Here is a 27,059-nt window from a genome sequence, read left to right as displayed (position 1 = left end):
CCAAAAAAACCACAGAACAAGGGGGAGAAAATTCTGCATTTGTTGGACGTACACAGACAACTTAGATTCTACTTGGACAAAACTAAAGTTTTCAGAAGAACAGAACAATTACTAGTAGCATATGCTGCAGGATCACAAGGAAAGGCCATCTCCAAGCAGACTATTTCAAAGTGGATAGGTCACTGCATTCGTTTCTGCTACTCTCACCATGGCAAACCAGTGCCTAAGGGCATTAGGCCACATTCAACCAGAGCTGCAGCCACTTCTGCAGCCTTTCTCAGGGGAGTACCAACCAAAGACATTTTAGAGGCTGCTACTTGTTGTTCAGTGCACACCTTTACAAAACATTACAATCTGCCACTTTACTCTAAATCCAGAGCAGGCTTTGCCACTGCAGTTCTGCAGGGCCTCATAGCCGCTCCTAATGTTGTTTAGCTCCAGCCCCCCCAACCATAGCTTTGGGACTCTACCCACATGTAATGACTGCAACAATGAAACACGAAGAACATAGTACAGTTGTGTACACTTACCATAAATGTAGATGTTCGAGTGTGTTCACTGTTGCAGTCCAGGTTACCCAACCGCCACCCCCCTTATTTCTGCTGGAACTTCTTTACTTCTCTGATCTATACAACCTGTTTGGTGTATTTGCTTGTAGTAAAGTTTATTTTGGTATGTATGTATACACATACATATATATATCTAGCCTACCATTTTGGGGGCACCTGGCATCTGGGGCAAGAAAAACTGAAGAAAATGGAGTCTGCTGCATATTTTATACCCCTGACGGCCGATGTCAGTGAAGGGGCGACAGCAACCAACACATGACCCAAGACTTTGGAATTCAGGCCTACTGAGGGCAACCTGCCAGCAGGATTACCCAAATGTAATGACTGCAACAGTGAATACACTCTAACATCTACATTTATGGTAAGTGTACACAACTGTACTTTGCCAATGTCCCTGTTAATAAGGTCCATGATAATCCGTTTCATGCCCTTGCAGATCAGGCTAGTTAGGCTGATGGTCTATAATTTCCTGGATCTGTGGACACTTGACCTTTGTGCAAAGGGATGACAGTGGCTGTCCTCCACTCGGCTGGGACAATGCCATTACTCGGGCATTGGTTGAATATTGTGCCTAATGGTGCTGCGAGTTCATGCCTGAGTTCTCGTAGGCTGCAGCCTGGGTTGTTATTGGGTCCCATGGAGGCTGTATTTTTTGCCTTTGAGAGGGCACTGATGACCCGTTCCCTAAATACAAGAGGTGGAGGACAGATACTGGGGATGTCCTGATTTACTGATGGGGGGAACAGGGGGAGAAGTTTTCGCTGAATCTGTCAGCCAGTAGCTTGGCTATATCTACCCATTTACTCTCCACCTTACTTTATGCTTCTCCCATCCTAGTCAACCTAAACAAAGGCGAACTTAACATCCACATGTTTTCACAAGTAGCTAACTTTGCTACTAACTCTTCCTACAGATCTCACCATTATCGAGCCCTTCATAAACTGTCCTGATAGGAATTACCAAACTTAATTTCTCTAAATCAATTTACCTTTGCTCATCAAATTCTTTATTGCCCCAACAAAACCCCAGCCCTATATGGCCTAATCAATTAGTACACTAACAGCTGTTAGCTAAGATCTGCCAATAAAGGTCTGGTCTAAGTATCCAAAAGTAGATGCATCTCAGGAGAGGCTCTGTACTCATGTACTGTCACAAAAATGTGCAACTCCCTTCCATCTGAAATTAGGACCAATAAATACAGTCCCAATTTCAAAACACAATTAAAATCCCATCTCCCCAGGTCCTGAATCTGTAAATGCTCTGACCCGGAACTCCTATAAGACCACTCCTGCCAAATTAGCTTACCCAGGATAACTTCATGAGACAACTGTATGCTTTCTTTTTTCCAAAGTTCTATTAAAACTGGCCTCTGAACCTTCAATTTAATTGTTATAGAATCGCACATTGTTTTAACTAACAATCTCCTGTAACTTGGAAATCCCTCCAAAGTGCTATATGCTTTTCCTTCTAGACTGCTATACTACTTACTTCCTTGACTAACATGCTGAACTTGGTTATCTGTTGTTCGTATTGTAGGGGATCATGTGTTGGCCAGTTTCTGTAGAACATCCTGTGTTTTGTTTCTACTATTTGTAGTAGAATGTGACTCCTGTACCTAAAATTTGTAATCTGTGTTCTAAGAGGTGTCATGTTTTTAGTCTGTTTGTACTAACACCATATCTCTTGGTTTTTGCATTTTGCAATAGACTGTGTCATGTATTTGACATGTAAGGAGCTTTTCTCCCTGAGCCTCTTCTGAAAATGGGCAAACCCTGCCCAGTTGGACCACCCTGGTAAACAAATACAACATAAATGAGGAATCTTAGCATGCGTTGATTTTTTTTCCCTTTGTGTAGTAGTTTAGTATAAGTTTACCTGTCATCTCTAAGTTTACAGATATCTTTCTCTCTTCAGGTCCCACTCAGCTTTTCTTATTTATTTAGAGATTTAGTTATAATAATGTTGAATTTGTGAATAATTTAGGAATACTTAATGGATAATTTATACCATTACATAGGTATATAGTACACTATTTGGATTATATTTAATATTTGATTGATAGAGGATTATTAAACTTATGTAATGGGGAATAGTTTTAAATGGCAAAATATAATAACTAAATTAATAGTCTCATTATTTTTAACTTGTATTAATTTGTAAGTCACTGTAGCTTGTGGGCATTTTTTTATGAATTTTTAGGTGTCAGTAGGTTGAGAGATAATATAGTAGTTTGTTCGATGGGTAAACTAGAAACTTTGGTATCCATGGTAGGTTGTGTTTTATTAGTAATGTATACCATTACAGTTGTAAACTCGTTTTTATTGGTAGAAACAAAGAATTCGAAATAAGTGCAATGTTAAGATAGTGTTGGAAGAATGCATTAGAGTCTTGTATACAATTAAATTAATCTGGTAGATAAATGTGTCATCTTTTAAAAGAAGTCTTTTTAAATGCATGGTATGGATAGTTTTAATCTAGTATCTATTAATGTAACTGGATTAAATAGTAACAAAGGGAAATCATTAATGAGATATCTAAAATTAAATAGAAGAGACATTTTTGGAAGAGACTCACTTGATAAAGATAAACAATATTTAAATAATTTAGGTTACAGAATGTTGTGTGCTTCTTTTAACAAAGAGTAGAGGAACTGCTATACTTTGTAGAAAATCTGCTATAATGCCCAAGGTCATGGAATCCATTAATAATTCCAAAGGAATGTATAAATTTGTAGTTAAATATAATGACAAACTCTGTACACCAGCTAATTTTACCGGATCTTTGGAATAGGTACAAGAGTGGCTAAAGATCACTTAAACTTAAAAGAAATGTTTTTTTCTGCCTAGACTCCCCCGTAACCAGCTCCAGTGATGTGCGTGTGCTGCTGATAGGTTTTATTCAAACATCTTTAGCATTGAATGTTTAAGGAAGTAATTCAGTCAGAACTGCATACCTCCGCTCCATTCCTACTCTGAAAAGAAGCAGCACTTCAAATCAAAGCCAATTGTCTATAAAATCGCAGCTCCATGCGGTGAACTACAAATGTATGTCACTGTGTTATAGTAGCTCATCCACTTACTGCCTTGCACATCACGGATGCCTCCCCTTTAGCTTCTCCTTCCCATCTCCTCTGTAGTAACCTGATTTGCTCACTGCTAGCACAAGTTAATTACCCATGAATTATATATTTAGTTGGTCCACAAATCTCTCAAACCCTTACAAAGGCCCCTTTCTTAGTGGCTTCTTCAGCTATTTAAGGTAACTACATCTCCAAGCTGAATACGCTGACTCCACTACACAGTTTTTTTCCCCACAGACTTTTAACCACCCCTGCATACTGTAGGATCTAACAAGCCCAGCCAGATTAATAGTTCAAAAGCCTATCTACTGACAGTTTTTTTCAGCATGTACAACAGCTGAAAAATTTTTTTTACTGTTTTAACTCCATGAAGCTCTACTTTCCCGCCATGCACTGTTATGATTACAATTTCCCTCCCATGATGATTTACAAAGTTTGAGTGATTCTGGCATTTGGTGCTAACTTTTTTTCTGCCTAGACTCCTCCGTAACCAACTCCCGTGATGTGCGTGTACCACCGATAGGTTTTATTCAAACATCTTGGGCATTGAATGTTCTTTAAGGTATATCTAGATTTATTGTTGTACTGTTCTGTTTGCAATCTCAATCTAAGCATAACATGACCACTGATCTTGCAACTAAATAGACAAACTGCTTAATTTTTGCTAGGCCTAGTAGTAGTCCTACACTGTACGATGAGTAGCTTACTTGGAAACTGAATGCTGCAATTGTGATGAGGTTGGAAGTGCGCTTGTGGTTTTTGTCTGTCATGCTTGGCTTACAATAGTTGTGGTGTTATATGCAGATGTGGTTATACTAAGTAGAATACAACCCGTTCTTTGGCCACCAGCCTATTTACTGATGGAGCTAACTTTTGTAGCCAACTTAATTAGTATCCATTGTTTTCCTAATTGCATAGAGTTAGACCTGTTATTTTTTGTTGTAAACTGTAAAATGCTCTAGCTAGTTTAAACACTGTTCTATTGATAATAGTTTACTGTCTTAATGTTACAATTATCTCTCATTGCAGTTGTTCAGAGTACAACTGCCTGAATCTGTTTCTGCTGTTATGCTAGAACATTCATTTTGATGTACTTACAGCTACCTTTGATAAAACTGTTGGGTTCACCTGCCTTTCACTCTGCTACTGTTTCTAACATAACTCTTTCGGAAGTGTCCTTTATTTTGCTTTACCACCTCCTATCCCCCCCCCCCTTCACCTCACCCTCTACTACAGCTGTCTTATTTTACATTTACCCACCTGTCTAGTTACAGTAACTGTGCAAATTGCCTAATTATACTAGAAGTGCTTTGTCTAGTTTTAATTTTTTTCTCTTGTTATTTTGTCACCACTACCCTCGTCTCGCATCTGCCTTCCATTCTTTTCCTAGGAAGTAATTCAGTCAGAACTGCATGCCTCCAGTCCATTCCTTCTCGGAAACGAAGCGGCAATTAAATCAAAGCTAGTTGCCTACAAAATCACGACTCCATGCAGTGAACACAGCGCTTTAACTACAAATCTATGTCAATGTGTTCTAGTAACTCAAGCACTTACTGCAGCCTTGCACATCACCGGGTGCTTCCCCTTTAGCTTCTTCTTCCCAACTGCTCTCTAGAAACCTGATTTGCTCACTGCTAGCACAAGTTAATTAGGATTCTCACTTAACAAGGATTGGGAGTCTAAAGTACAGCTTTTTGGAGATATTTTACTAACTATAGGGCATTGAATTATTCAATCAAAGAAATAGATGAGGAAAGTGAAGTGTCAAACATCCCTGTTGAAATGTAACAATAAAACAAACTTTAGTGTTAAATCAGTTGCTAGGTAGTAAGTTTAAAGAAATATAAATATAATACAAAAGGAAAAGAACTAAAATGTTTAGGGATAAAAATCTATCAAGATGTGAGTAAGAATAAAGTGTTACTTGTTAAAAAAAAAAATTAGTTTTTAGTTTTGGAGATAGGTTAGTACTTATTAAAATGATTATATTACTCAAGACTGTATGTATGTTTACATGTGTGTGTGTAATATATATGGGTCTACTTCACATCGCCTAAAACCCATTTGACTGACTTTCATTTCACCAAGACCAAATCACCTAATTTCAAAATACTGAAAATTAATTTGACTGAATCTCATTTCACTGAAAGCGTATTCAAAAGACTAAACCTTAAACCATAAACAAACATACTCACAACACTAATAACTACCTCTTTGCAGAGCTTAAAAACTACTTAACCTCACAGAAACCGGACAATATAAAACCAAGCCAAGTGTGGGATACACCCCCTCAAACTATATACATTAACTCTAGGATCACACTACAGTGGGGAAGCGGGCATATACCTTTTACTTGCCTTACAGTACTCTACATGCTGCCACTACTGCTGGGAACGCACAAAACATCCACCATATTACTTTAGATACTTCCATAAAAATGTAGACATACCCACATTTAAAAACACTACAACACTACTTTCTACATGACTATTTGTATTCTGACAGCACTGTAAGTTACAGAAATTCTCATCACAAACAAGTCACAGGTGAATGGAAACCTACATCTTGTCTATGGCTTACAATTCAGTGAAATGAGATTCAGTCAAAGGAGTTTTCAGTATTTTGAAAATTAAGTGATTTGGTCTTGGTGAAATGAAAGTCATTCAAATGTGTTTTAGGTGATGTGAAGTAGACCCATATATATAGTATTCAACAGCTTTAATACCTGACATTTTTTCCATCTTTAGAAGGTTTTTTTTTATTTTGACTACATTCTTAAATTATCCTTAAAGCTGAGAATTGCTTATAGAAATTGTATAACATTATGGGAGTAGCATCCCAGATGTAGAATCTTATTGTATTGCTGCAGATTTTAACTTTATTATACTCTGGATAGGCTCAACTTACATTAATCAATGGAAAACCATTTGGGAGCAGATTATACCAAAATCTTAAAAGCTTATCATATATGGTAAATTAGAATTTGTAATCCTTTCATGTGGTTAATAGAATTTACCTTAGAAGGAAATTCATTCCAATCTGTTTTTAAAACTCCATTAACATCACAATGGAAATTTCTGTGCTTTCCCATTTGTTTCCTGGGAAGCTTGTCCTATTAGAGCTGCTGCCTCTTTTGGTGTATTTCTTAATGGGTCTGGACTCGAGAAATATTCTAGAAGCAGCATTGGTGTTCATTCCCACCTTTACTGAGCACTACAAAGAAGATGCATTTTCTAGAACTAGAATGGTTTGCCAGATCCATTATTTAAGGCATTCTGAACTCCTCCAGTTCTGCACCTCAAACCTACTCCCAATCTGTATAAAAGCTTTGGAATCTTTTCTCATTAGTAAGCAATGCTGCAAATGTGGTCTACTCTGGTGTCGATTGTTACATTCTTAACACAGCATCCTTTATTCAATCACTGTTGCAGTGTAGCCTTTCTCACTTTTCTCTCCTCTGTTTTGTATGTTGTACATTTTTTATGCTCTTTGGCTGAGGAAGACCTACCTTGCCCCCCTGTCTTTTCAACTTTGGAGTCCTATTCCTATTATTTACTTACCTAAGTTTCCATCTCCTGTGGCAAAAAAACTCTAAGGAACTTCTTCCCATCTGTATATCTCTAATGAACTAATATATACTCTGGACATAGGCACCCAAGCCCTGGTATATTGGCTGGACAATGCAGTATTCTTGACAGGATACTTCCCATTAATAAGCAGTCAGCAACAGTGATCTGTTTGGACATGCACTGTTTATAGTAAACTCTTGTATAAGAGTACTTTCTTCATAATCATTTCCTGTACTATACTGCTGTTGGAGCTATACTAAGCTCCAGTTGCATGGTATAAAGGTGTCCGTTTTGCATTTTAAATGGAAAGCAAGACTTCCATTGTTTTGCTCTGTTTGTAAGGGGGAGGGCTGCTGGCCCTTAACCCCACCACATTTGTTTTTAGACTGAATGGGGGGGGTGATAACCCCTTTGCAAATACAATCAGAATGTTACAGAACCAACAGCTGTCAAAGTATGCTACTGTGCTGTAACGTTTTGAGAACTATGCAGATGCATTGGCAAGGTCCAGTTCTCTGTGTTGATGCCTAGGCTTCCTTTGGATGAAAAATAACGCAAGGTACCTTATGAAAGATGTTGTCTTTGGGTTGTCTTTGTTTTCCTTTGTGCTAGTAGTTCTTAGCATTCCCTTGTTCTTTTGATCTGCTGCAGGAATCACCCCAAGATAAGAGTGAGAAGGTTTATTTTACTTAAAGTAACTTTAATGATGGCTATCCAGGGTAGAGCACTGATCACATATGACCAATTTCAGTCTCTGGGAAAACAGTTATGTTCTTACTTGCATATCAGTTCCTTTTAGTGTAATACTAAGTTACATGTGAAACTCTCCACACTTGCTTAGAGAGGGAGTGTGTTGTAATAAATCAGTAGGTTTTCCCATCCACCTGTCCCGTTGCTGCTGTAGTCTTTTGTATAGTGAGAGTTGATCATGTTTAATTTCACATCCTTGTGGTTGGTTTTAGTGTCGCATAGGATCACAGGAGGTTACTAGGCTAATGGCCCTAGAGCCTTTTTAAGTCATTCATGCCCTATTTTCCCCAATTAACATCCACGAGCTAGAATAGCTTTGGTGTATCCCTTTGCCTTAGAGCATCTACAGAATGCTGCTGTCCATAAGGGTCACAGGCAACAAGCCAGAGGTATATGTGCAATTTCCCATCTGTTGGTCCAGGTTGCATTTGAATAAGCATAGGGGGGAGCTCTGTTTCACGTGAATGGGGAGTCTGTTCCAGAGAAGGTGTAATCTCTGTGACATACCTGTTTCGCTACCATTTTTTGTTTCACAAACTAAGTTTAGATCCTTAGATCGGGTAATTTTAGTGCTGTTTGTTTTTTAGAATGTGTAAGCAGATCCATCTGAGCTGGATTGGAGAATACCTTTTACGTTAGTCTGTTGGAGACCAAGTGTGGGGACAGGGCTTTGAGGCGGTTGTCGTAGGACATACTATTTACATCTTGTATTCTTTAGTGAGGAACCTCTGTAGCTGCTCAAGCTGCTGCACATGCCTGGTCAGGTGCATGCCAAAGGGTACATTGTACTCAACATTTTTGGTCTAATGAGGACTGTATAATGGGACTGTAATATCCTCAGACTTGTATGCCATGCCTTTACTTGTAAGTTGTGCCACATAGGAATTTCTCACTATCATGATCACATTGTGATCAAAGTTCAAGTTACTGTCATTCTGAGTTCCCAGGTCCCTTACCACTGGGTCCACTCATTGAGGAGCGTTATCAATGTTGTAATTTGCAGGGCTTGATGGTCTTCCCAAAGGGTATAATTGTGTATTTTTTTCATTAAGTTTTAGGCCTTGGTTCTGGCACCAGTTATTTCTCTGCTATCCTCTCCTGGAGGTTATCTACATCTTTGGGGATTCAGTGATTTGCACCAAACTTGCAGTTGTCAACAAATTTGGTCAGCTAAAGGCCTCTCTGTTTATCATCACTTCATAGATGTATATTTCAAACAGAAGTCTCAGTACCGAGTTCTGTGGGGCACCACTACTAACAGGCCTTTTAGAAATGGATCCCCCACCCTAACTTCGTGCCCTGTCTATGAACAGTTTGGCTATCTATGGATTTATGCCTAAGTTTGTGAGTGTCTAAGACCCAAGTGAGGTATTCTTTGAAATGCCAAGTCAAGGTAGGTGGTATGTACCATTTTGCCCTCTTCCATGGCTGTAGTCACCTTCTTGAAGTACAAGTTTAGTACGCAAAACCTGGCCTTGACAAAACTGAACTGGGATTGGTCCACAGTTTGAAGATTTCTTAGGTCTTCGTTTATCAGGTCCACGATAATTCTTTCCATGGCCTTGCATGTAAGACTAGTCAAACTTCTAGGCCTGTAGTTCCCTGAGTCTGTTGATGGTCCGCCTTTGTGTAGAGAGATGACCATTAGAGTCCTCCATTCCCTAGGTACAAAGCCTCTCTGGAAGCTGTAGTTGAATAGAGATTCTAGTAGACCTGATACGTCATGTTTCGAACACACTACTAGGAGGCATCCTGGGATATTGTCAGGACCCATTGATGTGTTATTCTTTAGTGGTAGTTAGGGGAGTAGTGGTAGAAGGTATTTCTTTGTGGGGGGGGGCTGAAGGTGAGAGGGGAGTGAAATTGGCGTGGAATTTATCAGCCAGTAAATTTGCTATACTCTCTGGTTTGGTTTAAGATTTCTATTTACTATTAGTTCAGCACACTGTTGGGTGTTCCCTTTAAGGATGGGCACATAACTGAAATATGCCTAATGGTTGGCTATCCTTAGCTTGGGAGGCTATTTTTTCCCACATAGTTGGTTTTGGTGGACTTGATTAGTCCCCTGAGTTGCTTGTTGAGATGGATTTTTTTTTGTCTCTTGTTTAGGGCACAACCCTTCTTGGAAAGTTTTTTTCTTTTGTTGCACACCAAAATTATACTGAGGGTCCACTAAGGAGGCTTGTTTTTGGAGCTTGTCCTAAGTTTATTTTGGTTTGGTACTGCTGCCTCTGTACAGTTATTTACATGCTTGTACAGGGTTTCTGTAAATGCTTCCACATAGTTCATTGTGCTCTCTGAGTTTATGGGGCTTGGAATTTAGCTATGCCATTACTTAAAAGGAGGTAGTTAGCCTTGAAAATACATTCTAAAAGGTTCTGGAGTTTGAGAGTTCAACATTTATATTTATTTCAAAGGTGACTTTTTTGTGATCTGAGCTGACTAGTAAGGACATTACACGAGGGTGGGGGGGTTGCAGTGTTCCTTCATATTTATACCCCTAGTAGGTGTGCAGACTAGCTGTTCCAGTGTGTTTGCAGTGACAAAATGCAGGAATCTTTCAGCCTGCATGTTAGTGGTTGCATGTATCCCAGTTTATAGTGGGTAGTTGAACGTGACCATGAATATGGTGTTTGGGCAGAATTGTGATAGACTCCAGTACATTCAGGTACATGGTATAGTTACCCTGGGTCATAGTGTAGGACCTGCAGCTAGCAAGGATACGATGTTGAGCAGCTGAAGCTTGTTGTATTGTTTAACCAGTGTTGAGGTGTGCTTACTTTTTATGTAGATTGATGCACCTCCACCTCTTGCTACTACTTGTGCAGTTGCTGGTCTAAATGTGTGGAAGACTTCATACCCTTGTAACGTTGAAGTGTGTTTTACAGCTTTGAACCATGTATCAATTGTGACGACTGGGGTGAGATGGGCGAAGGCTGCCAGCCTAGTCAAATAGAATTTAATATATAATTCTGCCAACTGTATAAATAAATGTAAAATACACACTTGTGTTTTTAAATGTAAGAAAACATTGTGAAATGTGGAACTGCAAAATATGTGACAACATTGCACTCTACTGGCCCAGTGAAGCATGTTGTATCCTTTCATGTTAGAATTCGGCCGAGGGCGGCTGGATAAAGATTTCATGCCCATTGTTTTAAGGCTAAAGTTTATGACCAGAATTTAGATGTGGAAGGTGCTTTTATTGCTTTAGTTTCTGTTGGCATATACATGTGAAATGTCTTGAATTGTTATAAGTTTCTGAGGAGATGTTAGATTGCTAAATAATGCAGTTTGTGGCCTGAGAACTCAGACCAGGTGTTAAGATGATGCAATATGAATACTGGGAAAAGTGTCAAAAATGATGTAATTTTGGGAGGGCCTTAGAGACATGCTTGTTAGTAATGTTTAAATACTATTTCTCACAAGAGACCGGGAGCATTTTGATCTGGACATCTAACTTATCAGCACTCTGCTTATGCTCACATGTAAGTTTATAGCACTGTGATATCTTGTAGGAATAGTTAAAGCTAGTAAAGATTAATTAGGTATTTTTCTTTGAAACCAGACCTGTCCTACTGTATTATTTTAAGTTTCTGTGTGATCTGTGAACTCTTAGATATCTCTCTGGTGTAGTAGTTTTGTCTTGTGTTTTAATTATTTATTAAATATTTTTAAAACCTTCTACCCATGGCTGGTTTGTGTAGAGATGAAGTATGCTTTAGAGTACATTATGTATTTATAGAGTTTACTGTCTAAGCCTTTCCAATAAGCCTTAGACTGTATAGTCACATTACCATTGGATATTAATATTGCACAGTAATAATTGGACACCCTTTTAAGGGCCTTTTAGTAGCTGATATTAACTGGGTGGTGGCAGTCCCAGGAGTGTCTGTGAAGTGTATAAATACTCGGTGTGTGTGTGTTGTGTCAGCTACTTGGGCAGGGACATGAAGCGCTGGTTGGACAGAGAGGGTACTTGAGGTTTTAGCTTGCCCAGTTAGGCTGAGACCTGTACCCTATAGCTGTGCCAGTGGGGGAGTCTCATTGGGGACCTGGTGAGCAAGGGAGCAGCCGGCCCCAGACTGACTGTGATCTGTGTGTGCACTTAAGGGAAATTGTACTCGACTGTGTGTATCAGTTATCCTTTCCTCTTCTAGGAGACTACCTCCCTGGTGTTAGTGGTGAGGATTGAGGCTCCTTGATTGCTGGGCCGGGGCACGTTCGTCACAAGTGTTTGGCAGTGGTGGGATCTACTTCACATACTAATTGGCTTGTAGTGGTGTGGAGTAGAGCAAATTCCTGTAGCTTATGTACAGTGTTCTCTGAGTGTTTTGTACTCTAAAATAGCCACACAGTGTATACCAAAAGTTCAGATCACAATTGTTTATTTCTCTTGTTAGCTTAGTGTTAGTCAGGGTGAGCAGGCAGCATGTCGGCAGAAGATTATGGAAAGCTGACAAGGAGCCAGCTGGCGGAGATGTGCCAGGCTTAGGGGGCTGGTGCATGGAAACCTGACTAAGGCAGACCTGATTGCAACCTTGGTTACAGCTGCATCAGAACACAGCAGCCTGGAGGATAATCAGACTGACAGTGGAGATACAATATTCTTGGAGAATAGACAGCTCAACTTTTCTGCAGTGGTCATAAAAATCCAGCTGGAGCTGAAGAGACTTGAGTTGCAGACCAGGCGTATGGATCTACAAGTAGCTGAGAGAATGAGGAGCCTAGAAGGTGAAGAACAGGGTCGGCAGAGAAAGCATGAGAGGGAAATGCTGACTCTTCGCCCGAGTCATGGAGGTAATGGGGAAGGGAGTAACCAGATCCCAGAAGCACAAAAGGTTAGTAAATTTCTTCCACAGTTTAAAGAGGGTGATCATTTTGATAGCTTCATTCATATGTTTGAACAGGTATGTAAACAGTATGAAGCTGACCAAAGGCTCTGGGTACGGTTCCTGACCCCCTTACTCCATGGTAAAGCTGTAACTTCTTTAGCAAAAATGCATGACACTGACTGTTTTGATTTATACTGCTGTAACAAGACATTTGTTAGAATGTTTTAAGCTAACACCTGAAATTTATAGGAAAAAGTTTTGTGAGCATAGACTCAAGGCAGATGAAAATGTATGTGAATGTTGTTGAACTGAGCACTTATTTTCATAGTTGGGTGAGTGGATGTCAGGTCACCACTTTTGAAGGGCTGGCAGACCTTTTGCCTGAGGACATGAGGATCTTTTTAGCTGATAAACAGTGTGCTACTTCAGAGGAGTCTGGGAAGAAGGGAGACCTATACCTAGCAAGCAGGGCAGTCCTGCACAGGAAAGGGACCCCAAGTACTGCTCATGAGACTAAAGGAACCCGTGGTGGGCAGCACAGACTGCCTCAACAGAACCCGCCAGTAGCAGGGGAAGCCACTAGTCCAGGTACACGTCCAGGAGCTAGGCTTAAATGTTTTGAATGCAACCAGTGGGGCCCTATTTAAATTAGGGATAAGACGCCCCTGTGCTGGTCCTGCGGTAGTGCTGTTCGTTCTTCGCCTCCTGTTCCACACCAGAAAACTCTCTCCAGAAGCTCCCCCCATTCATCACAAGCCTAAGGAATACCTCCCGCCAGTACCCCTGACTCTTCTCTGGAAGTTGCTGGTTATTGTTGGACTAAAGAAGTACTACTGAAGACTGCCCCTGAGTAACTTTTGGGAATGTAGGTAGCCTAACACCAACTACTGTCTTTGCAAACTACTACTTAACGTTTGTATTTTCCTATAACTTCCCTTGTAAGTGAGCCAGCAGCCTACCGTAGACCACAAGACCTTACTCCCCTCCTCTAGTCAACTGAGTCCTACATATTTCCCTCCGTACAGGTTAAGTGTCCTCCACCCCCTTTTCAGCCTGCCTATCTCTATTTCACCACTAGGTGGCAGCACCTACCATCCATAGGGCAATATATCTTTTATTTTTATTTGGCTCCCCTCCTAAGTAGCTGCCTAGGTATCTCTTGAGCCATTGTTCTCCAACTATATCCTGGTCCTTCCACCCCAGAACAGAATACCATAGATAACTTGCCCCTCTGTTTCTTTTCTGATAGTTATCTTACCTTTTTATTCACATACTTTACCTGCTTATATTGCTTTCACAGCTGCAGTGGCTGATACTTTTTCTGCTGCTGGTTCTTCCTTCTGTTCTTCCCCGCTCCGTTCGCCCTACGGGCTCACTCCACTCCCCTACCCCAAATTCCACCCACCCCCACCACTTCCATACTTATACCCACATAACCACACCTACTTCCTCTCCCACAACTCCACCCCTTCCTCCTTTATTTCCCTCCCCTGCACAACTTTCCTCCACCACAAATCCCATCAACCCCTTTCTCTATACACCGCACATCCCCAATCTCTCTTACTACTAACCACAAATATCCCATAAAAACCCAAACATGCATCCAAAGCACACACTCTTCTCCATTCAAATACTTCTCTTACTTTACCTAACCTTCATCTACTACCCTACCCAGCCTAACAAGCTATCTCACTCCCCACTCTATCACACAACCTCCTCTCTCCACTTACTTCACCCCTACTCAGTCATACCAATATCTCCTACACTTTACCCTATCAAACCCAATCTCTGCTTTCACTTCAAACTTATTTCACTAAAAACTACTACCCACACCCTACCAAACATATCTCCTACAACCTCTACTATTTATGGCAAAAAACACAAAAACCCATACTATACAATAGAAATTCTAACCTCTCTACTTTTAGCTGGGGATGTACATCCTAACCCAGGCCCAAACACCTCCCCCCCTTCTTCAAAATCCATTCAATTAGCATCCCTGAACGCACAAAGTTTAGCGAACAAAGCTCCAAACCTTCAAGCCTGGTTACACTATAATAAACCAGATATCTTAGGCATATCTGAAACCTGGTTAAAACCCCATATAAAAGATGTGGAGATAATTCCTGCCAACTACTCCATTATCAGAGCAGACAGAACCCAGTGAAAAGGAGGTGGTGTAGCTCTACTATACTCATCCTCCCTATCCATTACTCCTTACAATAAAGCTATTCCTCAATTCAACAATGCAGAATTAATTATAGGCCTACTTTGATTAAATAAACACAAAAATATATGCATAGCCTCACTCTACATTCCCCCAGACGACAATATCCCCACACTGGAAGATATCCTCTTCTGGTTCTCTTCCAATATTTCTAACAAAACCATCATCATGGGAGACACTAACATCAATTGGTCCACCATTCAGTCCCATACCCCCTCCATTAACATCAACCTGTATAACTTCACTCAACTCATCAACTCCACTACTAGGCCCTCTAAAGACTTCTCTTCTGGCAGTACTATAGATTGGATATTAGTCTCTCACCCCCACAATAACCCTGATAGTGGAATTCTTCCTGACTCAATAAGCGACCACCTTCCCATCTTTGCCACACGCCTCTCTTCTTCCCTACAAGGTTCTCATAACTACATCACTTTCAGAGACCAAAAAAACTTCAACCCAGAAGCCTTCTCTAACTCCCTAAAATGCCTTAACTGGTACCCACTAAAAACTCTTCCCTGGAAAGTGCTATCACTCACTTTAATTCCACTTTCTTAAACCTGTTAGATGCACAATGCTCCCTTAAAAACCAGAAGAATAAAAAACAAAACTACCCCTTGGCTAACTAAAAATACACTAACAACCATGCGACTAAGAGATAAAGCCTGGGCCCGCTATCTGAAGCACAAATCTCCCACTACTCTTAATGACTACAAAAGTCTTCGTAACTCAGTAAAAAAGCTTATCACAGCAGACCGACACAACTATTACTCTTCTCTTCAAAGTAAATACAAAAATGACCTACAAAACTTCTGGAGAGGTATAACCTCCCTCTTAAAACCCGGTACAACTGAAAACCCAAACCCCAACCCAAGCGTACAAGACAATGACCTTGCCACCGAGTTTAACTCAATTTTTTCACTGACTGCATTTCCAAACTAACCTCTTCCTTCTCCTCCAACCATCCACCTCCAACTTCCTCCTCTTCCCCCCCCCCTACTCCTCCTCCTTCTCCACTCTGTCATCCTACTACCTCCCAACCACTTAGATTCTCCCTGGAACCAATCTCTACTTCCACTATCAAAAAACTCCTGAAAAAGCTAAAACATTGCACCAATGCCCCCGATAACATCCCCTCACACTTCCTCAGTATAGCTGCAGATGCTATCGCCCTGCCAATTAGTATCCTAGTCAACCGCTCCATCCAAGAAAGTCACGTTCCTCAAATCTGGAAAAAGGCTTATATAATTCCCTGCCATAAAGGAGGAAATAATACTAGCATTACCAACTTCCGCCCCATTGCTATCCTCTCTCCTATTTCAAAAATTCTAGAGAAATGTATTCACCTTCAACTCCTTCCCTACTTACTAGACAACAACCTACTAACTTCTACTCAACACTGCTTCCGTCCCAATCACAGCACTATGACAGCCTTCCTATCGTTCCTCGAAAATGTGAACAAGGCTAGAGACTCTGGCCTCACTGTATCGGCCATTCTACTTGATCTCTCCAAAGCTTTTGACACTATCTCCCATAACTTACTTCTAACTAAACTCTCCAAGCTAAACCTTTCACCTTCTGCTCTAAATTGGTTCACCAGCTATCTCTCAGACATCCAAGCTGAACCTTTCACCTTCTGCTCTAAATTGGTTCACCAGCTATCTCTCAGACAGACAGACATCAAGCTGTTAAGTGGAAAAAATCCATCTCCTCTTTCCTTAATAGCCCCACAGGTGTTCCACAAGGTTCCATATTAGGACCCCTTCTCTTTAATATCTTTGTAAATGACTACTATCACTCTATCCCCTATGCTAACATCATCCAATATACAGATGATTCTACAATCATCTGTGCTTCATCTTTCATTCCAACTCTCCAAAAGCTGACTCAAGATGCCTTCTCCACCACAGAACAGTGGATGAAAGACAACCATCTTGCACTTAATGCAGCTAAATCAAAACTAATAATATTCACCCCCTCTAAAACCAGCACACTAGATCAACAACCATTCTCCATCACCAGTCAAAATAATAACCCACTTGAACTGGTAACTGAAGCCAAGCTTCTAGGAGTCCAAATTGATAATAACCTTACTTTCAAGTCCCATCTACTACAAAACATTAAAAAAACCCACCAAAAACTAGGCTTGCTGTATCGTCACAAACAATTCCTCTCACCTACTACCAAACTCACTCTCTCTACCACATTTCTCTTACCCTCCCTCCTTTATGGTGCCCCTCTTTTAACTAATCTATAATGATCCCTCAAAACAAAACTTTCGACCTGTTATAATAAAATAGCCAAATTTGCCACTAGCAATAAATCTTCAACCCATCACTGTGTACCACTCCACAAACTAAATTGGCTTGAACTTCCCAACTACCTCTCCTACACTCAACTAACATATGCACACAAACTCATTTTTCAACCATCTCTCTGTCCCTCCCTGTCCACTACCTTTAAAATTCACCATACTCAAAGACTTCTTAGATCTACTAATCAAAACCTAATAGAAGTCTATAGACCCCATCGCCCCCAGGACAAAACCTCCTCTCGTTTTCACTAGCACGCCTATGGAACTCCCTTCCACCCTCCATTCGTACCATCACTAGCCTTCCTACCTTTAAAAAGTCACTCCACTCCTACCCATCATCCACATGGGAATGCTCCTGCTCCTACCCCACATAATATTTCTATACTCTCTACTGTATTCCCCCTTTTACTCTCTCTACCTCAGACAGTAATCTATTCCTTAATAGTTCCTATCCTCCTGAAAGCCTTATGCACCTATCTACTGACTTCCTTATCCTTGTGCCTATGATATAATTTGATTTCAACTTTAATATGTTTTATTATTTGATTGTATTAATGCTTAACTTTACTCATTGTAATCACTGTCCCTCGTGATGTCATGTACAATAATTTGGATGTAAATCTCTATAATATGTAATCTGCATATAACTCTCTATAATATGTAATCTGTAATGGAGCTTTTCTCCCCAGGACTCCATTGAAAACAGGTTCTCTTGGCCCAATGGACTATCCTGGTTAACCAACAGCAAATTAAATAAATAAATAAATAAATGTGCATACAGGTGTCCACGGAGGCAAGGTGGAGAACCAAAGGTAAGGGAGCAAGTAAGTGGGAAAGACAAAATGCCAATAGTGGGTTGTCTTGAGACAACAGGGGTATGGAACTACCATCCTGCAGATGTCCTGAGAGGGAAGGATTTGGATGAGGCAATATTATGTACTTATGCAGTTACATGCAGTGAGGCTAGGAGACAAGCATGTGAGTCTGGTAGCTTGGGGGAGACCCAGACAGATTGCATAAATGCAGACAGGACTGCTGAGGTGGTTACTTCAGGGAGTGAGCTATGCTGTAGCAGTGAAACTGAATGTGAGCCACAGCTGCTTGTGGATACTGATGTTCCATTGGACAGAGTAACTGCAAAGACAGAGGTGAGTAGTAGTACCCAGGCTGACCGTGAGGCACTGCTGTCAGAGGATGCCAGACCTCCTGTGGAAGGGGAGCTGGGAAGGGTTACAAGGAGAGACTTGGGACAGTATCAGCTCTCAGACTCTACATTGCAAGGCCTGAGGCAGGTAGCTAGGGAGGCACCCGATTCTCAAGGGAAGGTGGAATCTGTATACTGGAACAAAGGGTTACTGTACAGAGAGTGGACCCCTGAGGGAGGGCTAGAAGATGAGAGAGTACAGCAGTTGGTAGTGCCTAGAGCTTACCGTCTGGCGCTTCTAGCCTTAGCCCATGATATTCCCTTTGCGGGCCATATGGGCATAAAACATACAAAGAGGCATATTATGCAAAACTTTTATTGCCCTGGAATTTCCAGAGATGTAACAGGGTACTGCAGGACCTGTGAGCAGTGCCAAAAGGGTAGGCAAGGCAGGAGACAAGGTGAAAGCTCCTTTGATGCCTTTGCCTGTGATTGAGGAGACAGTTCAGGGGGTAGCTATGGATATTGTTGGTCCTTTGAGTATTCCAAGTTCCACAGGGAAAGAGTATATCCTAGTGATTGTAGATTATGCTACATGATACCCTGAGGCAGTGGCTTTGTCCTCCATTGAGGGAGAGAAGGTGGCAAATGCTTTGCTAGAGATTTTCAGCAGGGTAGGTTTCCCAAAGGAAATACTGCCTGACAGAGGTGCCAATTTTATGTCAGACCTGCTAGCTTGTCTGTGGAAGTCCTGTGGGGTGAAGCACATGAAGACCGCCCCCTACCATCCCCAGACTGATGGTCTTGTTGAGAGGTTAAACTCTACAATCGATTCCATGCTGCCGGCATTTGTAGATCAGTTTAAGAGGGATTGAGACAAATATTTGCCATATCTGTTTGCTCACAGAGAGGTTCCCCAGGAATCCACGGGTTTTTCACCCTTTGAGTTGCTATATGGGCATAGGGTGAGGACCTCTAGATTTAATTCGAGATGAGTGGGAAAGTGAGTGTTAGTCTCAAAAGGAGTCTGTTGTGGCATATATCCTGAACCTCAGGACAAGGCTCAGGGAACTTATGGGCCTGGCCTAGGAGAACCTGGCAGAAGCCCAACAACAGAAAAAGGTGTGGTATGACAGGAATGCTCGAGCTAGAGAGTATGCTGTAGGGCAGCAGATGATGGTACTCATTCCTGTCAGACGCAACAAGTTGCAAGCAGCTTGGGAGGGACCCTACATGGTGGTAAGAAAGGTAAGTGCTGTTACCTATATGGTGGAAGTGTTAGGCAAATAGCAGGGGCACAAATTATACCATGTTAACATGATGAAACCTTACCATGATAGGGAGGCCCTTGTGCTGAGCATTTGCAGTGGATTGCAGGAGGAGTCTGAGGGAGATCTGGGGGCTGATCTCAGTGAGGCTCGGGCTGACACCTCTGTGGAAAGGGTCACAATGTCCCAGCAGCTATCTTCTACCCAGGTTCGAGAAATCTGAGCAGTGTTGCAGGGGTTTGGGGGCATGTTCACCAGGAAACCCAGGAGCACCCACCTGGTGGATACAGGACCCCAAAGGCCTATCAGGCAGGCCCCTTATAGGGTGCCTGAGAGAGTCAAAGGGAGATGTTGGAAATAGGGGTGATTCAAGAGTCCAACTGTCCCTGTGCATCCCCAGTGGTGTTGGTGCCAAAGATGGATGGCAGCAACATGTTCTGTGTGGATTACAGGAAATTAAAATAGTCACAGAGTCGGATGCTTACCCCATGCCTAGGACAGATGAGGCCCTAGAGCAGCTGGGTGGGGCTAAGTATCTTACAACCATTGATCTTACCAAGGGTTACTGGCAGGTGCCCTTGACTCCCAGTGCTAAAGAGAAGTCGGCCTTTGTGACTCCTTTTAGCTTGTACGAGTCCACAAAGATGCCCTTTGGGATGAAGAATGCCCCAGTGACTTTCCAGAAGCTGACAGATCATATCTTAGCAGGAGGGTTTGCCCTTGCTTACATGATGATATTGCTATCTACAGCCATTCCTGGCAAGAGCCCCTTCAGCATGTCAGGGAGGTGCTGGGCAGACTACAGAGGGCAGGGTTGACCATTAAGCCGAGCAAATGTCAGGTGGGAATAGCAGAGGTCTCCTACCTAGGACATAGAGTGGGGAGTGGTAAGGTAAGGCCAGAACCTGCCAAAGTGGAAGCTATTCAGGCATGGCCTGCACCTGTTACCAAAAAGCAGATGAGGGCATTCTTGGGGACAGCAGAGTACTACAGAAAGTTCTTTCCTAGTTGTAGTACCATAGCTGCTCCCCTCACAGACCTGATAAGGAAGAACAGGCCAGATAAGGTAGTGTGTGGACCCCAACATGTGAACAGGCATTTCAGAAGCTTAAGGAAGTTTTGGGAGGACCCCCTGTTAGCCAGTCCAGACTACAGCAAAGACTTTGTTGTGCAGGTGGATGCTTCAAACTATAGGGTGGGGGCTGTATTTAGCCAGATTTCTTCAGAGGGAGAAGAGCACCCAGTGGTTTATCTCAGTCATAGGATCCAACCCAGGGAGGAATGCTATGCAGCGGTAGAAAAAGAATGTCTAGCCATAGTGTGGGCACTACAAAAACTTCAGCCTTATCTGTATGGAAGAAAATTCACTGTGATGACAGATCACAACCGTCTAACATGGTTAAACAGAGCCAGTCAGCAAAATGCCAAGTTGCAAAGATGGAGTCTGGGGTTGCAAGCATATATGTCAGTGCAACACCGCAGTGGGAGTAGCAATGCCAATACAGATGGGCTCTCAAGACCAGGAATGGGCTGAGGTACACCCAGATAGACCTGACACACTCAAGTGATGTTTCTCAAGGGGCACTTGAAAAACTTGCTTGAGTTCCCGGGTGGGGGGGGACAGATGTGACGACTGGGGAGAGATGGGCGAAGGCTGCCAGCCTAGTCAAATAGAATTTAATATATAATTCTATCGACTGTATAAATAAATGTAAAATAAACGTTTGTGTTTTTAAATGTAAGAAAACACTGTGAAATGTGGAACTGCAAAATGTGGCAACATTGCACTCCACTGGGCCAGTGAAGCATGTTGTATCCTTTCATGTTAGAATTCGTCCCGAGGGTGGCTGGATAAAGATTTCATGCCCATTGTTTTAAGGCTAAAGTTTATGACCAGAATTTAGATGTGGAAGGTGCTTTTATTGCTTTAGTTTCTGTTAGCATATACAAGTAAAATGCTTTGTATCGTCATACGTTTTTGAGGAGATGTTAGATTGCTAAATAATGCAGTTTGTGGCCTGAGAACTCAGACCAGGTGTTAAGATGATGCAATATGAATACTGGGAAAACCTAAGTGTCAAAAATGATGTAATTTTGGGAGGGTCTTAGAGACATGTTTGTTAGTAATGTTTAAATACTATTTCTTCCAAGAGACCTGGAGCATTTTGATCTGAACATCTAACTTATCAGCACTCTGCTTATGCTCACATGTAAGTTTGTAGCACTGTGATATCTTGTAGGAATAGTTAAAGCTAGTAAACATTAATTGGGTATTTTTATTTGAAACCAGACCTGTCCTACTGTATTATGTTAAGTTTCTGTGTGATCTATGAACTTGGGTATCTCTGTGGTGTAGTAGTTTTGTCTTGTGTTTTAATTTATTAAATATTTTTAAAACCTTCTACCCGCGGCTGGTTTGTGTAGAGATAAAGTATGCTTTAGAGTACATTATATATTTATAGAGTTTACTGTCTAAGCCCTTCCAATAAACCTTAGACTATATAGTCACATTACCATTGGATATTAATATTGCACAGTAATAATTGGACACCCTTTTAAGGGCCTTTTAGTAGCTGATAATATTAACTGGGTGGTGGCAGTAATTACTACCATATAGTCTGGGTAAAGGGGTACAGCTGGAGAATCCTTTTTAGCCTTTCCCAGGAGTGTCTGTGAAGTGTATAAATACTTATCTCAAAGTGTGTGTGTGTTGTGTCAGCTACTTGGGCAGGGACACGAAGCGCTGGTTGGACAGAGAGGGTACTTGAGGTTAGCCAGTTAGGCTGAGACCTGGACCCTATAGCTGTGCCAGTGGAGAGTCTTATTGGGGACCTGTTGAGCAAGAGAGCAACCAGCCCCAGACTGACTGTGATCTCTGTATGCACTTAAGGGAAATTGTATTTTACTGTGTGTATTAGTTATCCTTTCCTCTTCTAGGAGACTACCTCCCTGGTATTAGTGGTGAGGATTGAGGCTCCTTGATTGCTGGGCCAGGGCACAGTCGTCACATCAGTAACTGCAGAGATGTCAAAACTTCTAGAGTGAGGAGAGCTTCCATGGAAAGGAGCTTCTTGTTGAGACTCCTAACATTGAGAAGTAGCACCTTTAGTTTATCTTCCGTTGAATTTACTGTGTTGGAAGGTTTATCAGATTGGCATAGCCTAAAAAAGGCATTATAGGGATGGGTAATATTTTGGGCAATATCTGAAAGCTAGTGGGGACAGGTGCAGACCATCCCTAGCAAAGCAGCGTAGTCTGTCAATCATGTCTTCCCAAGATGACAAATATTTAGACCCCCCCTTAGAATATTACTTGTAACTAAGTCAGTTGTTACAGTTAATCTTCTGTTTATATTATGGTGTCATCCTTGAAGGTAGAATGCTGCCTATTGCTTGGCTGATACCTGCCTGGGACACTGTCTGAAAGTCTTCTTTCATATAGTCCAGAGTAGTACATCTCTGGTCATTGACACCCACATGGACTATGACAGAATCATACTGGTACTTGTGGTTCATTGCTCTCAGTGCATGTGGGAACTGGTGGATCCTTGACCCTGAAAGGCAAATGGCCATGATGGTCTCCTTGTTCAGGCTGGTGAGGGAAGGCATCAAAGTGTCTCACATAAGAGTCTCCATTGACCAATATATTGAGTTGTGTGGTAGTTTGCCTTAAAGGACAGCAATTGGATTTTACTATTAAATGCTCAACTTCTCTGTCCTTTTGATTCCTATTTACAGTCCCTGCTGTGAATAAACAATACAGCATTTAAAATATTTTAAATAATCTGTTTCTGTCCACTAGAACAGTACTTTACTGTAGTGTGGTGGTTTCACTTTCAAAAAACTTTTATCCCGCCATGGAAAAGCTTGCTGCAGTCTCCAGTTCATTGGTGTCATCAAGGGCAAATGAATACAGGTAGTATTCTGGTCAAGTTCCCTCCCCAAACTAACATCGCCATGACCATCCTAAAAAGCCACCCATACTATGATGTCACAGCTCCCTGGTCCTTCCCCTACCCATACAGAAAGTAAAGGCTAGGACAAGGAGACAGTACATGAGTCAAGTCTCTTGCAGTGAGCTGTCATTCACAGTAGGTATCAACTGAAATTACCTTTAGGTGTGAAGGGGGATGGGATGGGAGATGAGTCAAAGTAGTAAAATCAGGTTTCACAAATAAAAAGAAGCAGCAGTAAAAGCCCTTTGAAAGTCTGTTTTGTGGCATTTGCACCATTTGTGTTTTAAACAGTCATTAACCGTATGAAATATTACTTAAAAACTGAAAGACAGCAGTGTTGTTGTCGTTTTTCTTTTGGATTTTCCTGGTTAGGGGTCGCCACAGGGGAACTCTGGTCTGCTAATGATTGGCAGTAGATTTTTATGGTGCTGAGGTGCCCAGCCTTCATCGAAGGCACGCCCATTCACGCATGTCTTTTGAACGCTACTAGACCGCGGGGAGGACATGCAGACTCCACACAGAAGGCACTCCAGCCGAGAATCGAATGGAAGAACCTCTTGCTGTGAGGCAACAACACTACCGCTGCACCACCGTGGCTTCTTGCAGTGACTGGAGCTTTAGAAAGAAAAAGGCCTGCATGACGAGCACTGCAATGTTGGATACCCAGAGGCACACTAAACTGTCAGGATCACTTCAAGATGCTAGACCCTATGTGGTTACTCAAATTATGTATAAAAATATTTAAAACATGTAAGTAGTCCCAAAGTGGTGTTAAAATGTAAGAAACACCAAACCATGATGAAATAAACGTGTTTTTTTTAGTCTGTGGGTGCGGTTCTCCTTTAAGGGCTTACAGGTTGACATTGTGAGATGTGGTTGTGTGTGTCCTAGGGCATGTTGTCAGGTTGCTGAAAGTGACGTATGGGAGGCCATTGAGGTTTGGGTAGATAAACTTACATATGCTGAGGCTTTTAAGTGCAGTGTGTGATCCATAGTAAGTGTATTGTGATCCGTAGTAAGTGTATTGTTTGTGTTACTGGCAACCTGTTTGGAGATATCCGCGTCTGTATGCGAGAGCTTTTCTTCCAAAGACATAGTATAATTATATCTCTTACATACTGTCAGTCTGCTTAAGAATAAGGTGGTTGACAGTAAACATGAGGTAATTGCTGCATTGTTTCAAGATGCCCATTTCCACCAGGCTGGCTACAGAAACTGTAAGAATGTGCACATCCATTGGTCAGAGTAGAAGTTGGAGTAGTTAGGTAAAGAACTGAAAAGCATGTTGGAGGCATTCCATTTTTTTTAAACTTTCGTGTGATGTCATGGGTATAAATGCTGATAATCATCTGATAAAACCAACTGGGGTTGGCGATAGGACAGTGTTTACATCTATTGCAAAGCACCTACTATCCGTCTGTTATGGAGAGCTCCTCTCATACCTTCTGACTTTCTCTTGATATTGTTTTGTAAAAAAAAAATAAGTAAATGTAAAGATTTGTCGCCCGATATGCATTTCATTCCAAACCTTAGTTTTGTTCAAAATAAACATTAGTATTTCAGTAGCTTGTTAGTATTACCATTACTGAAATGCCATAGCATACATCTATAAGCGTTGACCTCCATGGCATATGGACTCTCAAAAATAATCTGAATCTTTTGTTTGGACTGTTCATTGTAATTCTTAATTTTTTGTTTGCAGCTCAGTCTCTTAGCCTTTACCATTACATACTGAAAGAATGATGAGCTTCATGCTCAGCTTCTGCTGTTTAAAACTGGGCTAACCTGTTTTAAAACCTGTAGTATATTTTGCAGGCATATGATCAAGCTTCTAATGCCAGATGAAGTCATTTTGTTACTATGAAGGATAGTTTCTCGTTCATAGGACGGAGTTTAACATTTGTACAATGCATAACAATACATGGAATGTTACCGTACATGATAATTACAGCTGGTGATATTGCATTCACCAAGTATTTTTATTCTTTTCATCATTCTTCCAATTATAGATAGCATTTGAATGTTGCATACAGAAAGACTTGGTGTACACACAGGCTACTCCCACATTTCGTCACTGGAAGATTGACAACAAGAAGTTTGGGCTTACTTTTTCAAGCCCTGCAGAGGCACGAGAGTTTGACAGAGGAGTGAATAAAGCCATTGAAGACTTAAATGAAGGTATTAAATATTTTAAGCTAAGTGTTGAGTGATTCCTAAATGTTCTTATTTTAAAAGAAAAAGTGCTTCTTTCAAAAAACATTGACGACTTCATATATCAAATGTGTATCAAAGGCATGGCAGGAGATTTAGTCAAAATATGCTGATTTTCATATAATTATTTTATGTTTTGTGTTATTAATGAGTTCCTTTTTGGTTACAGACTGCACTAGAAAATAGAACACCACTCTGATGAGGAATGTGATAATGTTGCAGAGTAGCAGTGTCAGTGATGACACTAGAAGTTATGGGGTGGTATATTTGAGCTGTGCTGTGGCTGCAAGAATCAAGGCAATTCTTAAAGGGGCACTATCTCGTTTCTAAAATCAGTTGCTTGCTAGAGACTTTGTTTACATTTTAGTGCAGTGTAAGTCGCATGTTCACACAGAGGCAGGGTTTTCAGAGAAGCTTATTAGCATACTGACACTGCAGGTCAGATTTCACAAACATCAGTGGGGGAGGGAGACTTTACAGAGTGTCCTTTTGTATTTTCCTACCCCCACCCATAGGAAATTAGATTAGTTGAGTAACTGATTTAGCATCAGCCAGAAATGTTTTCTAGTCGCACACACACTCTCGGATCTGTAGCCTTTGCAGCAGTTCATAGGTTCATAGGTAGGTACTAGGCTATCGGCCCAAGGGCCTACGCAAGCCTAGCCAACAAGGTTCCCTGGCTTACGCCACCCAAGAAAGTTATTTTCCTGTGCCACTGTCGAGCAGAGACACAGAAGTGATCCCTGGGGTGTATTTCCTATTTCCCATCCACTCATCAAGACTTTCTAGAAGAGTGCTAATGAAGAACTTTGCTTGACATAGATGGGTAGCCTGTTCCAGAGTATGGGAAGTCTCTGGGATAGGAATCTATCCCTCCAGTGAAATGACATCTTCAGTATTTGCTTGCTTTTTTCTAAAACTGATTGTCCCAGCCTAAGCAATTGTATTTTTTGTTTAATGCTTGCTGCTACATGCTTTTTTTCCCTTCACTAATAGTTATTTTTCATATTGTCAGCAATAGTTTTCCTTATTAGTGCATGTACTCATGCAGACATACATGTTTCCCCTCATTTCACAGGACAGCACTGCTTTGGACAGTTGCATCTGGGAAACAAACCTATTGAGTTGCAAATGTCCT

At 41.3% G+C, this 27,059-nt stretch overlaps 1 protein-coding gene across 1 annotated transcript in view; it reads left to right on the top strand.

Annotated features, from left to right (window-relative positions):
• The window catches only part of SPRED2 (sprouty related EVH1 domain containing 2), a 575,527-nt gene that overhangs the window by 149,338 nt on the left and 399,130 nt on the right, over window positions 1-27,059 (top strand). The window contains exon 3 of the mRNA XM_044055771.1: window positions 25,720-25,888. Within this exon, the coding sequence (XP_043911706.1) occupies window positions 25,720-25,888 (169 nt within the window). The remainder of the gene's footprint in view (window positions 1-25,719; window positions 25,889-27,059) is intronic.

This window comes from Protopterus annectens, chromosome 1.part2 (genome assembly GCF_019279795.1).
Source record: "Protopterus annectens isolate FY-2018-M chromosome 1.part2, PAN1.0, whole genome shotgun sequence".
Taxonomy (NCBI): domain Eukaryota; kingdom Metazoa; phylum Chordata; order Ceratodontiformes; family Protopteridae; genus Protopterus; species Protopterus annectens.
The sequence above is the reverse complement of the archived record's forward strand: the minus strand, read 5'-3'. Positions and strand labels throughout refer to the sequence as shown.